The sequence below is a fragment of the Hibiscus syriacus genome, unplaced genomic scaffold (genome assembly GCF_006381635.1).
Source record: "Hibiscus syriacus cultivar Baekdansim isolate YM2019G1 unplaced genomic scaffold, ASM638163v2 tig00003041_pilon, whole genome shotgun sequence".
NCBI lineage: Eukaryota > Viridiplantae > Streptophyta > Magnoliopsida > Malvales > Malvaceae > Hibiscus > Hibiscus syriacus.
Genome location: NW_024061960.1, coordinates 8,470,749 through 8,488,106, shown reverse-complemented (window position 1 = coordinate 8,488,106; position 17,358 = coordinate 8,470,749). Strand labels below are relative to the sequence as shown.

The 17,358-nt window shown below is 34.8% G+C and overlaps 1 protein-coding gene across 1 annotated transcript; it reads right to left on the bottom strand.

Annotated features, from left to right (window-relative positions):
* Window positions 1–8,486: 8,486 nt before the first annotated feature.
* On the bottom strand, window positions 8,487–9,368 carry LOC120167139 (zinc finger protein 3-like). Its single transcript, XM_039176237.1, has one exon. The coding sequence runs from the start codon at window positions 9,350–9,352 to the stop codon at window positions 8,711–8,713; it is 642 nt and encodes a 213-aa protein (XP_039032168.1). The 5' UTR covers window positions 9,353–9,368; the 3' UTR covers window positions 8,487–8,710.
* Between the last annotated feature and the right edge of the window lie 7,990 nt (window positions 9,369–17,358).

Here is a 17,358-nt window from a genome sequence, read left to right as displayed (position 1 = left end):
CTCTGTTGCCTCATGTAGTTCAGATTCTGCAATGCTATGGCATCAAAAACTTGGACACATGTCAGAACAATGAATGAAAGTCCTTGTGGAGCAAAAGCTACTTCCAGGCTTAACGAATTATCACTTACTTTGTGTGAGCATTGCATAACAAGTAAGCAGCACCGATTGAAATTCAACACATCAAATTCTAGAGGCAAAAGTGTTCTAGAATTGGTTCACTTTAACGTATGGTAAGCACCAGTTACATCCCTAGGCGGAGCAAAATACTTTGTCTCATTTATTGATGACTACTCCAGGAGATGTTGGGTGTACCCTATTAAGAAGAAGTCAGATGTGTTTTCAACTTTCAAAAACTTCAAGGCGCGGGTGGAACTTGATTCTGGAAATAAGATCAAGTGTTTCAGAACAGATAATGGAGGAGAATATACAAGCGAAGAATTTGATGACTTTTACATGAAAGAAGGCATTAAAAGACAGTTCACAGTGGCGAACACTCCTCAACAAAATGGAGTGGCAGAGCGGATGAACAGAACCTTGTTAGAAAGAACAAGAGCAATGTTGAGGGATGCAGGCCTAGAAAAATCATTCTGGGCAGAAGTAGTCAATACCGCCTGTTATTTAGTGAATCGAGCTCCATCAACTGCAATAGAGCTGAAGACACCAATGGAGATCTGGACTGGTAAACCATCTGATTATTCAAACCTCTATGTATTTGGAAGTATTGTGTACGTGATGTACAACTCCCAAGAAATTTCAAAGTTGGATCCAAAATCCAGGAAATGCAAATTCTTGGGGTATGCTGATGGAGTAAAGGGGTATCGCTTGTGGGATCCCACTGCCCGTAAAATGATCATCAATTGAGATGTTATCTTTATAGAAGATAAACTACAAAGAAAAGAAGACGATGATAGCGCTGAAAAGTCAGAGACTACTCAGATACATGTGGAAAAAGAGTTTGAACAAAGAGATCTTCTGAAGCAGAACTAGCACATGATGAACAAGACCAGAGAGTTATGAACCTCCAACAACTCGTCAATCAGATCATGTGAGAAGACGTCCCAATTAGCACTCAGATTATGTTATAGAAGGTAATATTGCATACTGCCTTTTAACAGAGGACGGTGAGCCATCAACATACCATGAGGCAATAAACAGCTCAGATGCTTCATTGTGGATGATGGCGATGCAAGAAGAAATTGAAGCCCTTCATAAAAATAATACATGGGACCTTGTGCTACTACCACAATGAAGGAAGCCAATTAGTAACAAATGGGTCTTCAAAATCAAGCGAAATAGTGACGATCAAGTGGAGAGATATCGTACAAGACTGGTGGTCAAAGGATATGCTAAAAAAAGGTATTGATTTCAATGAAATTTTTTCTCCTGTGGTTCGACTAACAACAGTTCGAGTAGTCTTGGCAATGTGTGCTACATTAAACTTACATCTAGAGCAGCTAGATGTTAAAACAACTTTTCTTCATGGAAATCTTGAAGAAGAGATTTATATGCTCTAGCCTGAAGGTTTTGAAGAAGAATAAAAGAAGAACTTGGTTTGCAGGTTGAACAAATCTCTGTACGGTCTAAAGCAGGCACCGAGGAGTTGGTATAAGAGATTTGATTCCTTCATTATGTGCCTTGGATACAACAGACTTAATGCAGACCCTTGTGCTTATTTCAAGAGGTCTGGTGATAACGATTTTGTTATATTGTTGTTGTATGTAGATGACATGTTGGTTGCAGGACCCAACAAAGATCATATTGAAGAATTAAAGACATAACTGGCTAGGGAATTTGAAATGAAGGACTTGGGATCAGCAAACAAGATTCTAGGGATGCAAATTCACCGAGACAAAAGTAATAGGAAGATTTGGCTTTCACAAAAGAATTACTTGAAGAATATCTTGTCACGATTCAGCATGCAAGATTGTAAGCAAATTTCTACCATCTTCCTATTAAATTCAAATTATCCTCCAGTATGAGTCATAGCTGTGAAGAAGAGAGGATGGAGATGTCTCGAGTACCGTATGCATCAGCAGTGGGAAGTTTAATGTTCGCTATGATATGCACAAGACCAGACATTGCACAAGTAGTGGGAGTGGTTAGTCGGTATATGGCGAATCCAGGCAAAGAGCATTGGAATACAGTAAAGAGGATCCTGAGATACATCAAATTGACCTCAAATGTTGCATTATGTTACGGAATATCAAACTTACTAATCAATGGGTATGTAGATTCTGACTATGCAGTGGATTTGGATAAAAGTAAATCTACTACATGATATGTGTTCAAAGTTGCTAGTGGAGCTGTAAGCTGGGTTTCAAAATTTCAGTCAGTTGTGGCTACATCCACAACAGAGGCAGAATATGTAGCAGTTACACAAGCTAGTAAAGAGGCAATTTGGTTGAAGATGCTATTGGAAGAGCTTGGGCACAATCAAGAGTATGTCTCTCTGTTTTGTGACAGTCAAAGCGCCTTGCATCTAGCAAGGAATCCAGTATTTCATTCAAGGACAAAGCACATACGAGTTCAATACCATTTCATTCGTGAAAAGGTGGAAGAAGTTACGGTAGATATGCAGAAGATCTATACCAAAGACAATATAGCAGATTTCATGACGAATGCAATCAATGCTGATAAATTTAGCTGGTGTCGATCCTCTTGTGGCCTGACAAAAACGTAAGCAACATGATGGTACAAGGTAGAAAGAATGGTGTGAAGATATGATTGTTCCAATCAAATCTTCAAGTGGGAGATTGTTAAAAATTGGCAGCATTAGTCAACATAATGGGGTGGCAATTTGGCATCATTAATGGGCGGATAAATTGGCCAAATACTGGCCACCAAATTGTTGAAAAAATTAAATGGAATAATCACAATTTAGTCATTGAACTTAGGGTATTTACAAATTAGTCCTTAAAGCTTCAACTATAAATACCCTAGCTCATTTAGCTTCAAAATCATCCCAAAGCATTCTAGTTTTCTTCCAATACTAGAGAGAATTTAGAGAGTTTCTTGAGAGTTGTTTTCTCCTTTTTTTATCGAGAGAGAATTATCATTATTTTCTCCTTGGTAGATCGAGAGAGGTTGTAATTCCTATTTTTCTCATAGTGAGATTCTTCTACCGTTGCCAGTGGTTTTTATCATATATTATTTAGGGGTTTTCCACGTAAATTTTATGTCTCTTTTATCTTCAATTTTTATTTTCTTAAATTATCAGTTGCATTTTTGCTCTATCCGATAGCCGTCTTCCGCAACATGATCTAGTGATGGGGATGTCTCATAGGTATCGTCTTTTATACATACTATAATCGACTTTAATGGTTCATCTTTTTTTTATTTGAGTCGAGAGTCACAAATTTATCTCTCTAGTTTACATCTAGAAGGGACATCTCATCTAAAAAAATATCACGTAACTTGATAAGATATTCATAATCATCTTCTATAAAATAACATAGAGATTCATAATCACCTCCAATTGAGTTATGAGGAATCACAAGAATTAATACATTTTACATACACCACGAGTAAGAGCTCTAGTCAAAAGCTTCTCATGTTTATTCTTCTCCGAAGGATATTGTAACTCTGAATACTTTTAACTTTAATTTAGTAATTTATAGTACGAATTAAATTATTATAAAATAAATATTTGTAAATTCTCTAACTATTATAAAGAGGTAACTTGTTATCATTAATTTAATCAGAATTGTACATAAAAATAAAAAATTATAAGACGAACTTGAAAAGAAGAATAGCCAATCAAAAGATGAACTTGAAAAATAGCCAAGTAGAAAATTTTGTAATGCCCCCCAACCATTTTGATTGTCTTCCGCGTGCTTTATTTGTTTGTTTATTTATTTATTAGGAGATGGTAAAACTGTGATGCATACTGCAAGGTTTTATGTTTAAGACGAGAAGATATAAAAATCTAGGGTAAAGTTACTCAAGTATACAAATGGTTTTCTTATTATAAGGCGTTGTTTTGTTGAGTTAATAACTATTGAAATTTATAAAATGATCACCGACTATGAGGTATTACTTTGTTTGCTTTGTTGAGTTAATGACTATTCAAAATTATAAAATGATCACCGACTCTGAGGTATTACTTTATTGAGCCCTCTAACTATAAAGTTACAAAATAGTCATTTGACTTTTCATATGTTTCAAACTCGTCATTTTTCATTAAAAAATTGACGACAGTCTGAGCTGGACATTAACTTGCTAACTGGGATATGATAATATTTGATATCACAATCTCAAACGAGGAAGTAATCAAGAGTAGAGGGAGTAATCAAGGAGTAAAATCTCGATTAGGCCCTCTCATCCCACAACACTTTAATCTATTATCGTCAACCCCATCCTGACCATCAGGTTTGTCGAGGGTGATGGTGGGGTGGGAGTTATAATTTAGGGTTTAGGATTTGATATATGATTTGAGAATTAGTGTTCGGTTCTAAATTTTAAGGGTATAATTTAGTATTTTAAAATTTATTTTTATTATAGTCATATGTAGCATTAAAATATTAACAAAATAGGTCATGCCATAGGAAAAAATAATAAAATAATCCATATCATCATAGAGTGACAAAAAAGCAATCCAAAAGTTGAGTGAGTAAATTGAATTTTTTTGAACATTAGTGACCAAAATAAGAGTGATAAGATAATTGAGTGATGAATAATGTAGTTTACCCTTTTACAAATGAAACCCAGGTCGACCAATTAATTCCATGTTGCTAAGTCTTAAACCTAGATTTTTCCTAAAACACTTGTAGGATTCCAGGGTAATTAACAGACTAACAGTAGCTATGTCCTGGCTGTTTCTGCCATTGTGTTAGGTTTTATCAATCATTTTCTTGGATACCTAACTTATCTTCTCCAAATGACTTGTCAAGATCCTGAACAGAACAATAATGAAAGCTCATTCCATTTTAATGTCTCAAAAATCACGAGCTTCGCTTTCAGGGCAGTTCATAAAGGAAAATAGAAGACATGAAATTGTTTAAACCCTAACTCCTCCATGTAGCTGTCCTTAAGTTATCAGGTAATGAAAATACTGCAAATATAGGATATTTGGTCATTCTGGCATTGAAAAAAAAGTCTGGGGGTGAATGTAATACATGAAGGTGGGCTTCATTTTTCAGAGAAAGTGTGAAGTCATTATCATGCAGTACCCTTTGTAAAAAGAAGCTTCCATCCAAGCATACTTGTCATTGTCGTCCGATTCAATTTTTACCAAATCAGCTTCTGTTAGTAGTGTATTCATGTCTTATTGCACTGAAATTCGTTTTTTTAAATAATTATTTATTTTATTGATTAAACATACCTTAAAATTTTATTTATACATATTTTATACAAAAAAATTATATTGTTACTATATATATCTATCCTTAAAAATATTTCAGAATTCACAATTGGTTATCGCTGAGGATATCATATGTGACGTTCCTCTGATGATGAAATTGCAAGTCTTGGCACTGGACTTAATATACACACTTTGGTCCTTGGGCCAATTGGACTTAAATATTGGTACCCGGTACTTGAGCCAATTGGTACATATTACTTAGGGTAAACTATCTATTAAGTATCTACCAGTTCCTGTATTTTTATTTTAGTTATTTAATTATTTTTTTAAATCATATATAATATAACATTTTGTTTTTATGCCGGCACCCCACCATTAAGTTGATCATTGACTTAATGGAAATGGTGATTGGGCATGATATAATAATAAATTTAGTCTCAAAACTTACATATTTTATCAAATTGATCCTAATTTGAAAAAAAAAATTATTATTAAAGTAGTAAGTTATTAAAAAAATAAAATGATGACCAAACTGATAGTGTTTTTTTTAAATATTGAAGATTTACTAAATTATTTTTAATTAGGACAATTTAATTATATGGAAATGATGTTTGTAATGTGACCATTTAATTATTTATATAAGCAAAACAAGCTAACAAAGGTTAACATATCACGACCTTATTTTAATCAATTAAATTATTAGTTAATGGGTGGAGTATACAATTATATACCAATCTCCTTCACGTTTCTAATAAATTAACGTTACTATTATTATATTTAATTGGACCGCTGATATTGTTTATATTCTAACAATGTAAGCTAAGGAAATATTTAATAAAAAATCTAAACATCAATTTTTATCATGTGACAATTTATATAAATATATATATATAATTTTAATGGTTCAACTGATTAATTTTGTAGATAACAAAATGAGAGAAGTAAGCAACTTTAGGATACTATATAGCCGTGGCTTTAATATATGGTAAATTTTATAAATTCCATCACTCGATTTTTTTTCTCACTTTCATTTTGGTTATTAAGATTTATTTTCTTAATTTACTAGTTGAACTCTCTATTTGCTCATATTTTGATTAATTCTGTCATTAAATACTTAATAATCTTATGATTAGACATTTTTAAAAAAATCATGAAATGGTATTAAAACTTTCTTTTTTTTGTGTAAAAAAAGTCATAATTTTAAATTTTCTTTGATTTATCAATGATAAAGCATCTTCTTTCAAATCCTAATGGTGGAGAGGTGAAAGAAAAAATTAACTTGTATGTCATGATTTCACGTTGATTGGATGGTGGATATTATAGGTCAGAGTGGTTTATGGTTGAGTTTGTATGAGTCTTAGAGTGATAGACTGATACGAGACAATGAGGTGAGTTCGTCGATATCCACAATTGTCTCGTATCAGTCTATCACTTCAAAACTCATACAAACTCAACCATAAACCACTATGATCTATAATATCCACTATCCAATCAACGTGGAATTATGATATACAACTCATTTTTTTCTTTCACCTCTCAACTGTTAGGATTTGGAAGAAGAATGATAATTGCAATGCCAGCATGTCACGTGGATGAAACTATAAAACTTTCATCTTTGAAGGAAGAAGATAAAATCAAAAGAAAAAAAAGGAAAATTGAAGTGGATGACACATGGATTTTATGTCAATAAAATGCAATCCACATCTGCACACATGACAACCATGTTACCCTTTCATTTATGATTTAACATCCAAGTGATCAAAACTGAAGCAAATAAAAAAATTAATGAATAAATTAAAAACAATTAAACTTTAGTGACCAAAATAGTAATGATAAGAAAATTGAATGGTGAAATTTATAGTTTACTTTTTAAGTAATTAAATTATTAATTAATCGGTAGAGCGTACAATTATACACCAATATCCTTCACTTATCTAATACATTATGAATATTATTATATAGTTTGGACTGCAGATATTGTTAATATTCTAACAACGTCAAGTTTTCTATTTTACTAAGCAAATCTAAATAGCGGATTTTTCTGGCCAATTAAATATCGAATTTAATATCTAATTGTCCGTCTCTTATATCCGTTTGTATCAAATATTGAACTCGTACGGTAGTTGTCATGCTAAAGCATTATTAAAAGTAAGGTTAGGTCTTTAAATTTTGATATTTGTAAATAGAGTAAATTAGGTTGGAATAATTCCTTCACAGTAAATCTATGTAAAATTCGATATAAATTAATTAATTAATAAATTAATTATTAATTATTAATTAAAAAAACATGGTTTTAGACGTTACAAGATTTGACCCTTTGTTTTTTTTTATAGAAAAAAATTGATGCAAACTATAAGATCGATTTTACACACTATCATTCAACCATTAGAAAATATTTTTAATAAATTGTTTTAAAAAATATAATTTATTTTATAAAATTATTTTCCCAAATCTATATTAAATGAATTTTGAATCTAACTTTTTTTTTTAAGAAATAGGAGACAAGTCATTTCATAATTGAACATATTCAAACGTAATGAATAAGTTGTCTACTAGTTAACGACAAATTTGAATTTTGCATCTACTAATTGGATAAACCCTAAATAAAAACTTGTTTGATCAGCTAAAGGCTCAGTCATTCCTAATTAACAAGGACCGGCTTATAATTGAACATAAACTGTTGTTGAATTCATTGACAACTGGTACCGGTCATCGGAAATTAACTAGGGCAGGTAAAAGAAAACTAAACTCCTCAAGAATATTAACAATCTAGTTCTCTTGAAAAATTTACTGTTAACCCTTTCTTCTTTCTAAAACAATGTGCAAGTTGTTGTATGTTGACAATTACTCCGAGTAATAAACAATATATTAATTAACAAACAGTTTGCAACTTTTTTTTTATTAAGCGACGTTCATAAAGTAAATAAATAAAGCTTTTTTAAAAAAGAACTCTAGCTACTTAGCTTATAGGATAATTGAATTTTGAAGAATTAGGGTTCCACCTCAAACTTATCTATCAATAATGGTACTGTTTAGAGAGTTGCATTATGAAAAATGCAATCCATGCAAGATATGAGAATATTTTTTTTAATATATTTCATAAAAATGTAAATATAAAATCTTTTTTATTCGATATAATTAATTTCTTCTTAAAATCTGTTGTTTTTAGAAATTCAATCAAATTTGAGAAAAAAATACAGAAAAGAAGCAACATTCATTCTATATTCAGTCCTGTCGAGACATGTTTCAATTGTCTCCAGACGTATCTTTACCGTATATGTTCCTTTTTTGATGTCTTATCCATCACTACCGGATACACGTCGCGCTTGTATCGGATACGAATACGGCCGCAACGCCTCGGACTTGCACGCTGCTGTTTATGTACGTTCTTCGTGGCCTATGTGTATGGTTCTATATACCACTTCCAGAGGAACTCTGAATCGTAGACTGCAAGCTGAGGCCTAACTGAAGATCCAACGATTTACAGTTTTGCTTCGACGAAGGCTTGAAAACAGGCCTGTTCTCCCGCGATCTGTGATGATCAGCTTGTATTAACGTGAACATGGATGGATCTTGTTGGAAAGGGATCATTTGAGCGTTCCATTTCGATGGATTCGAGCCATTAACATACCCATCATTCTCCAATTGTCCGAAACTTATCTGAGATTCTTCGGCAGCGGTACCGTAGTGCCAGGGAGAACGGAAACCGAGACTGTTTTGAAAAGGTTGAAGATAACAGTTGAGGCTGGCTCTCTTGGCTTGAAGCTGCAACCTTTTCTTCTTCATCCTCTCTTTCTTGTGCGCATTCTGATGACCCCCAAGCGCCTGCGAATTTGCGAATTCCTTGAAACAATACTGGCACTCGAACTTCCTGTCGTCGCCCTCTGCCGTCGTCGAGCTTTTCTCCTTGGACGTGGTCCACGAATTCACACTCTCTTCACCAACGGCACAAACTTTCACGGAGCAACCGTTGGTAGCACTCGGATCGAGCTCGAACCCGAACAACCTAAGCTTTTTCTCACCATTTTCGGCATCACATGCATAATTCTCCATCTCTCTTGTGTATCAAAAGAGCCTATGACTATGAATTGTTTTGGTTTGTCCACCATTATATAGTAATTCTCCAATCTCTAAGGTTTCCAAATATTCAATGCATCTAAAACTGGAATAGTTTTATAATAGGGTAAACTACATATTTAGTCACCCACTTATTCTCCTAGTTTTATTCTGGTCATCCAACCTTTTTTTCCCGAAACCATACCTAACTTTACGTTTTGATTTTGTTTTGCTCACCTGCCACTAAAAAATAAACAGAACTACTGACGTGACAAATTTTCCAAAGATAAAACGACATTAACTTATGACACATTAATATCATCGTTAATATTTTTTAACGACAAGTGATCAAAATGTAGTATCATATATGATTTTGAAAAGAAATAGTTAAATGACTAAAACAAAACAATAAATAAGTGAGTAACTAAATACGCAATTTACAATTTATAATAATCATGGAATCATAAACCTAAACATGCGTCAATATGAAAATAAATCAAAAATGAAAGCAGGAAATAAAAGAAAAGTCAGCCGTCTAATTCAATAATATTGAAAACTTTTCCTATTGGTTTAAATAATAAAATAAAATAAAGTTGTCAATTTTGTTGTAGATACACTTCAAACTTTCTCAACCAAAGAAGATTCAGTGTGTTTTTTATTTAAACAATTATTTTAAACGATGAATTCTATGGTCCGTAAACCAAATATCAAATTAAGATTAAAAAAAAATTAGGGCAGCACTTGCATAATATAAACAAATATTCCATTCTCTGATTTACAAAAAGTCAAAGAAAGAAGGGGACGTAATCTTCATGGCAGGAAAGGGGTTGCAACTTTGCAAGATATCCCAAATCCCCAACCGTGTCTTAAATGTTTTTTCTTTTATTTAATTAAACGAACTAATATGTGAGTGGATTGATCGTGTAATTAATTACTGATGCTCAACCTGATCTCCAAGCTTATCATAAAAAATAGCTCCACTTCTATATTTAATCAATCATGATTTGTTGGATTGATTTGACAATTTTAACCATCACATTATTTAAATAATATAATTTATAGTTTAAGCAGTCTCTGTAGAAATGAGATTATTCACCACTTGATGAAGCTTCCTTGTACGTACACTTCTCTCCACCCACTAAGCTATTTTATTTGTTTTAATATATTGAAGTTATAAATATTAATTTAGATTTTAAAACTTAGTTTTATTGATAGAAATAAGTGAGATACGTTGGTTATTGGTGGTTCAACTTTTTTTAATTTGAAAGAAGAATTAAAATTAGTATACAGACGGTCATTAGTAGCTGAATTTTTTTTTTATGAGGAAGAAGGAAAAAAGTAAATGGGGGAGAAAATAAATAATGTCGATTAGAGAAATAAGAGAAAGAGAGGAAAGAGCGAAAGAAAATGAGAGAATGAATCTCTCTCCGTTGTAATTGAGATATATTTATACTGACTTAGTTAATGTTGTGATACATATAATTATTATGATTATGATAGGTTAAAAATTAAAGAGAAAATAACCTCAGTGACCAAAAATCCCATATAATATACGATTTTAACCAACTTTTTTGAATTTGCCAAAATGACCAACAAAATCGCAATGCGATCGCTAATTCGCAACGCGATCTCCATTATCACAAATTCGCGTTGCATTTTCACAATGCGATAGTTGAAAATCGCGTTGCGATGGTCTACAGTGTCGTTGCGATTTTCCCAATTCGCAATGCGAATAAGTAAATCGCAACGCGAATTGGGAAAATCGCAATGCGAATAAGTAAATCGCAACGCGAATTGGGAAAATCGCAATGCGATACTGACTATCGCAATGCGATAATACAAAATCGCAACGAGATACTTACTTTCGCAACGCGATACTGACTTTCGCAATACGATTCTGACTTTCGCAACGCGATAATACATAATCGCAATGCGATTTTCAAAGCGCCATTAGTATCCTGGCCAAGTATTTTATTTTTAAATTCCAAACACGAATATTAATATATTGGAACACTGAACCGTCCACAGTATATCCCGTAATCGCAACTCATAACCTAAAACCTAAAATCACAACTCAGTCCCATCTCCATCTCTCACTCTCTCACCCATCTCCGACGAAATCCGTCCCCATCTCCGGCGAAATCCGTCTATCTCCATCTCTCAGAGTCACCCTCACAATCAGAAATGGAAAATCAACCAAATCAACCAACGAGGGTTAGTTTTTTTAATTATTTTCTTTTTGAAATTTTTGCATTATTATTAGGTTTTTCATATTGAAATTGATGATAAGTTTACTGGTAATTTCAATAATAGATTAACCATTTCACTTAGATTGCTTATTAAATCAACCGAGAATCGCAACGCGAAATGCAAATCGCAACGCGGTTTTAGTTTCGCGTTGCGATAGTCAAATTCGAATTGCGATAGTCATTTTCGTGTTACGATTTTCATTTTCAGAAACTATTCTTCTTCTGCAAATTGAAACTTGAATGAATTGCATTACTTCAACCAAAAAACAAAGACAAATACGAAATTCACAGTGTTGCAAATTTAAGTTTGAAGAATAAACTACTACTCTTTATGTTTATTATTGTTTTTGGTATATCTTCACAGTGTAGTTTTTGGTATATCTAATTTAGTATGTTTATTGTTTTTGTAGAACTTTTATTCGGCTCAATTGACCTTGAGAAATAAAGTCAGCCTGGCCCAAACAATTGCGTCGAAGCTTTCACCTGCACAAAGAAAAATGTTTGAGGATACATGCTTCGGGCCATGGCTGAAAGTACAACATCCCGGTGGAGATGCGATGTTGACACACCTGTTTCTTCAAACCATGACTAGCGATCTACCAGAGACTATACAACGTCGTGATGAAGATATATGGTTTGATTTTCCACCGGCGTATACGTGTTTTGGGCGGGAGGAGTTTTGCTTAATCACCGGTCTACGCTTCGGACACGATGATGTAGGTCGGTACACTAGACACATTACCCGCCCATCATGGCTATCCCGGGTTTTTCCTGAGCTGTAGAGGTCGAGTCTACACGTAGAAGACCTGACAAGATTGTTGAATAATAAAGACGGTTTTACTCGGATGGATGATGTCGACGTTGACCGAGTATGCCTTCTAATTCTTTTGCATGCCGGCTTTTTAGGCAGAGAGGCCAGACAACCTATTCCAAAGGATCTAATCAAATTGGTAGAAGACCTAAATGCGTGGAACCTGTTTCCGTGGGGCTCGTATTTATGGAAAGCTACATGGAATAAGTTATCGTCTGCCTTGGATGATCGAAAAAGTTTGCATGGCGATGGTTCCAAATACACTTTGACAGGATTTATTTGGGCCTTTAAGGTAAGAATTTTTATATGATGTTTCCAAAATTATAAGTAATTATTTAACAATTACTAATGTTTGTTATTATATTGTTTGTAGATTTGGATATTTGAGGCCTTTCCCGCCATGAAGACATATGCAATAAAAACTTCAAATGATATTCCCAGGGCTATTTCCTGGAAGAGGAAACGGACCTTGCAATGGGAAGATTTACTACGGTATACGACAATAAATAATGTAAGTTAACATAAATACTACCATATGTTTATAAACAAGTTATTACTAGTACACGTTTAACTTTGTTTGAGCTTTTATATTGTTAGGAGGCCAACACTCCTCTACAGAGGCTGACACCCACGGAAGCTGAGCTTGCCACTGATTGGTGGCAAGCTAGTAAGCGTTTTTTGATGGAACGGTTGATGAGCAGCCTCCACTTCGGGAGCCATCACCTCGCCCAGAGCTATCACCTCACCCAGAGCCATCATCTGATCGACTCGGCTATACACCTCCACAACGACAGCCATCACCTATTCTGTCACATCATCGAGCCTCTTCTCCACCATCACCGTAAGATAGGCGACCGACAAAGATGCCACGACGTTTATCTCCCTGTTCTCCACCTCAACGGGATGAGTTAAGGGAGTTACGTGATGAGGTCAATGCCTTGCGTGAGGAGGTCGGTACTTTACGCAAAGACGATGGTGCATGGCGTGTTGAGGTGTCTACATTACGCGGTGAGGTAGCCGCTCTACGTGAGATAGTAGCATCGTTGCAGAATGAGGTTTATACTCTACGCAACGAGGTAAGTTTAAGATTTTTCATACTCGTAATTCATTCGGTTGGTGCCAATACTGCTAAACTATTTTTGTTAGTATTTGTTTTTGGTTTTGTTTTTATCTTTTGGTTGAAGTAATGCAATCCATTCAAGTTTCAATTTGCAGAAGAAGAATAGTTTACTTTCGCAACACGAAAATGACTATCGCAACGCAGAAATGGCTATCGCAATGCGAAATGAAAATCGCAACGACAAAATCGCAACGCGAAATGAAAATCGCAATGCGATTTGTGTTTCGTGTTGCGATTTTATCGTTGCGATTTTGTCGTTGCGATTTCATTTCGCATTGCGATAGCCATTTCCGCGTTGCGATAGTCATTTCGCGTTGCGATTTTAAGTTTCGTGTTGCGAAAGTAAACTATTCTTCTTCTGGAATGTTTATATATGTTGTCCTTTTAAATGTTTATATAAGTGCTTACTTCTGGAATGTTATCTGAGCATTTTGTGAACTATGATAGAATAATGACTTGGGTGAATACAATGCTAGTTTGAAACATATTTGTCTTTGTTTAATATCATGTCTGTTTATTTACTGATTTATGTATTAATTTTTTTTAGCGGCCCGATAAGGTGGATGCTTTACGTCGGGTTTTCCTTGCACGACGGAGTTCACGCATCAGACGGCGTGGACGTGCTATTACGTCTCCGTTCACCCCAATGGTGCGAAGACTCCGCAAGAAGAAGCCCGACTCACCGGTCATCCCTCAAGAGTCCCCTCCAATCGTTCAAGAGGCCCCTATTCTCCCTCAAGATTCCCCCCCACCGTTCAAGAGGCCACTGTTATCGTTGAAGAGGTCCCTCCCACCATTCCAGAGCCCGATTCACATGGGGTAATATATCGAAGTATTGAGAAACCCCCACCGGTTCTGGACATGATGGATGAGAGTTGGCTCTCGTATGAGTTACCGGCTAGTACCCTTCCGGTATCTAAAGTGGAGAGGAGACAACTACCGGAAACAATTGTGGATAATACCCTTTGGGCTAAGACCGCAGTTGATTTTTATCTACATGAGCGAAGCCAAGGGTGTTACACTGACATCAGCAAACTCAACGATGAAATGTTTTTGTTGCTTGATCGGTCTTGGTGGGGTGTGCTATTAGGGGTTGAAGACAGTGGCTATTTGGATGGGGAGGTAAGTCTTATATTTGTCTTATATATGATTTTGATTAATTTGTTTAAAAATTAATGTAATTCACTAATATATGTATTTTTTTTGTAAAACAACATATCGATGCGTGGGTGTCACGTCTACTAATAATAAGGAAGCTTAGGAAAAATAAAAAAAATTTGCTATATACAATAATGCCGACGGCTTTTCACGCAGTTCACTTGAAGAATCAACGAGATGAATCATTTTTGTTGGGCAATGGACAAGCTAAACTTTATCCTGCATGGTGGGAGGTCGATAAGGTTAGTGTTTATTTTTTAAATTTTTTAAAGGTGTTCATAAATAAGTGCGCAAATAAATGAATTATTACTTATGATCGCAGGTGTTTATCCCTGTTTTGGAACGTCGTCACTGGCTTCTCGTCCAACTTCAGCTCCCATCCCTGAAGATAATAGTGTATGACAGCATGATCAATTACATATCACTGTCTGATTTGAGAGATATTTTCAAGGGATGGAGCTCTCATTTGGCTAAATTCTTGGATGGGATTAAGTATTGGAGTCATTCTAGACACAAGAAGCTAAAGAAGTTCAATGTCACAGTTGTCAGAGACGAGACCGCGCCACAACAATCGCCGGGAGCCAGAGAGGATTGTGGTCCTCTCGTATGCCTTTGCTTGGCGCGTTTGACGACGGGAAGCACAGAGTTTTTACCTCCCACCGATAGAGATAGAGCTGTAGTAGGCTTGTGGTTTCGACATTATATGGCTAGAGCAATATATTCGAGATGCTGCCTACCTGCATCCGCGTTATGAAAGTGTCCATTGTTAATTGGTAAGTCAAATGCAAGTTTTGTTAACATATATACTCCTTTTGGTTTGAAAATGTTTGGTTAAGTACCTAGAATTCAATAATTTGCTGTTTGTAGGTTTTAGATGTGTAGGAAGTCTTGTTTGAGCAAATGTTTGGTTTCTGCAGGTTAATCCTTAAGTGAGCTGCTTGAAATGGATGTACGGGGTCACAAAGTTGTTGATTCATTGATTCAATAATTGATGAAGAAATAAGAATTATTATTATTTTTTGATTGTTTAATTGATTTGTAAATGTTGATTTGTTTAATTGATGTGTACATAATTTGTGTTGAAATGTAATAGTTGATTTGTTGATTTTCAATCTGCTTTATATTGAAGGCAAAACAGACTATCGCAACGCGAAATGGCTATCGCAACGAGAAAATCGCAATGCGAAATGAAAATCGCAATGCGAAATGAAAATCGCAACGAGAAAATCGCAATGCGATTTTCATTTCGCATTGCGATTTTCTCATTGCGATAGCCATTTTCGCGTTGCGATAGTCAAATGAATGTCTAATAAGTGATAACAACTGAACAGATCATAACAATGTTCAAACTCAAGTTACTAATACATGCCTAACTGAAAATGTTAAAAGTGCACACATAAAATACACATAATGCAAGTTTTGTTAACATATATACTCCTTTTGGTTTGAAAATGTTTGGTTAAGTACCTAGAATTCAATAATTGTTAAAAGTTTATGCATGTTAATCCTCGTTGCCTTTTTCATTTCGCATTGCGATTCTATCATTGCGATTTGCATTTCGCATTGCGATGGTCAAATGATTGCCTTTCGCAACGTGATTCTGACTTTCGCAACGAGATAATACAGAATCGCAATGCGAGTTTCAAAGTTCGCAACAGGTTTTAGTTTCGCAAGCCAAATTTTGTGTGTATATATATACGCAGCAGCAACAACTCATAACCTAAATCCCTAAATCGCAACTCATTCCATCTCCATCTATCACTCTCTCCGGCGACATCCGTTCCTATATCCAATGACATCCTTCCCCATCCGGCAACAGGTCTTAGTTTCGCATCTCGTTTGTTTAGTTACAACCATGAAATCATCTAATGTTGATCATGTTTGGATAGATTTGTGTTTTGGAGGGTCATGGGAGAATGTTCATGGTGTTTTACAATATATGCCTTTACCCATGAATCTTCAACTAAAACTGTCATTAAAGAAGTTAACTTATGAAACCCTAATGTTACGTGTTTTAAAGAAATTGAATTTAGAGCCCCTAAGTGGATTTAGGCTATCTTATCAGAGAAATGGTAAAGTTTATTTGTTAACCGACAATGAAGATGTTGAACGATTCATTGCTTACATTAATGTTTCAAGTGATGATGTTACATTGTATGTTGTTGAACCTAGAAGTAGTATTGTTGGGTCAGTAGTGGGTAGTAATCAACTAAGTGGGTCTCAAAACCCACAGCCTTTCTCTAATCCAAATCCAAATCAACTTTCAGCACCAAATTCCGGTTTTCGTATTGACCAATTAAACGATGATGAGGCAAGAGAAAAAATTGTGAGTACTAGTCAGTATTCGAAATTTGATCTTGGTCAATACCCGGACTTTGATATTGGTCAATACACGAATTTTGATGATGTTTCAGAAGAAGAAACAGACCCTGCGTGTAATGATTTTGATATTAGTCAATACCCGAATTTTGATGATGAAACACCCGTTGCCGAGGAAGATGTTGTTGATGATAATTAGGAGGAAGTTACGACTATGAATGAACATGTTGAACATCCATTCTGTAATTCATATAATCTTGAAGAAGAAAAAGAAGAAGAAAAAGTCCCCGAAGAAAAGAAAATGCCACGGGAGTATAACTGGAATATGCCAGAATTACTTCAGCTA

What these genes read in the sequence shown, in the direction of transcription:
- LOC120167139 (XM_039176237.1), bottom strand. Translation starts at nt 9,352, where the DNA reads ATGGAGAATTATGCATGTGATGCCGAAAATGGTGAGAAAAAGCTTAGG.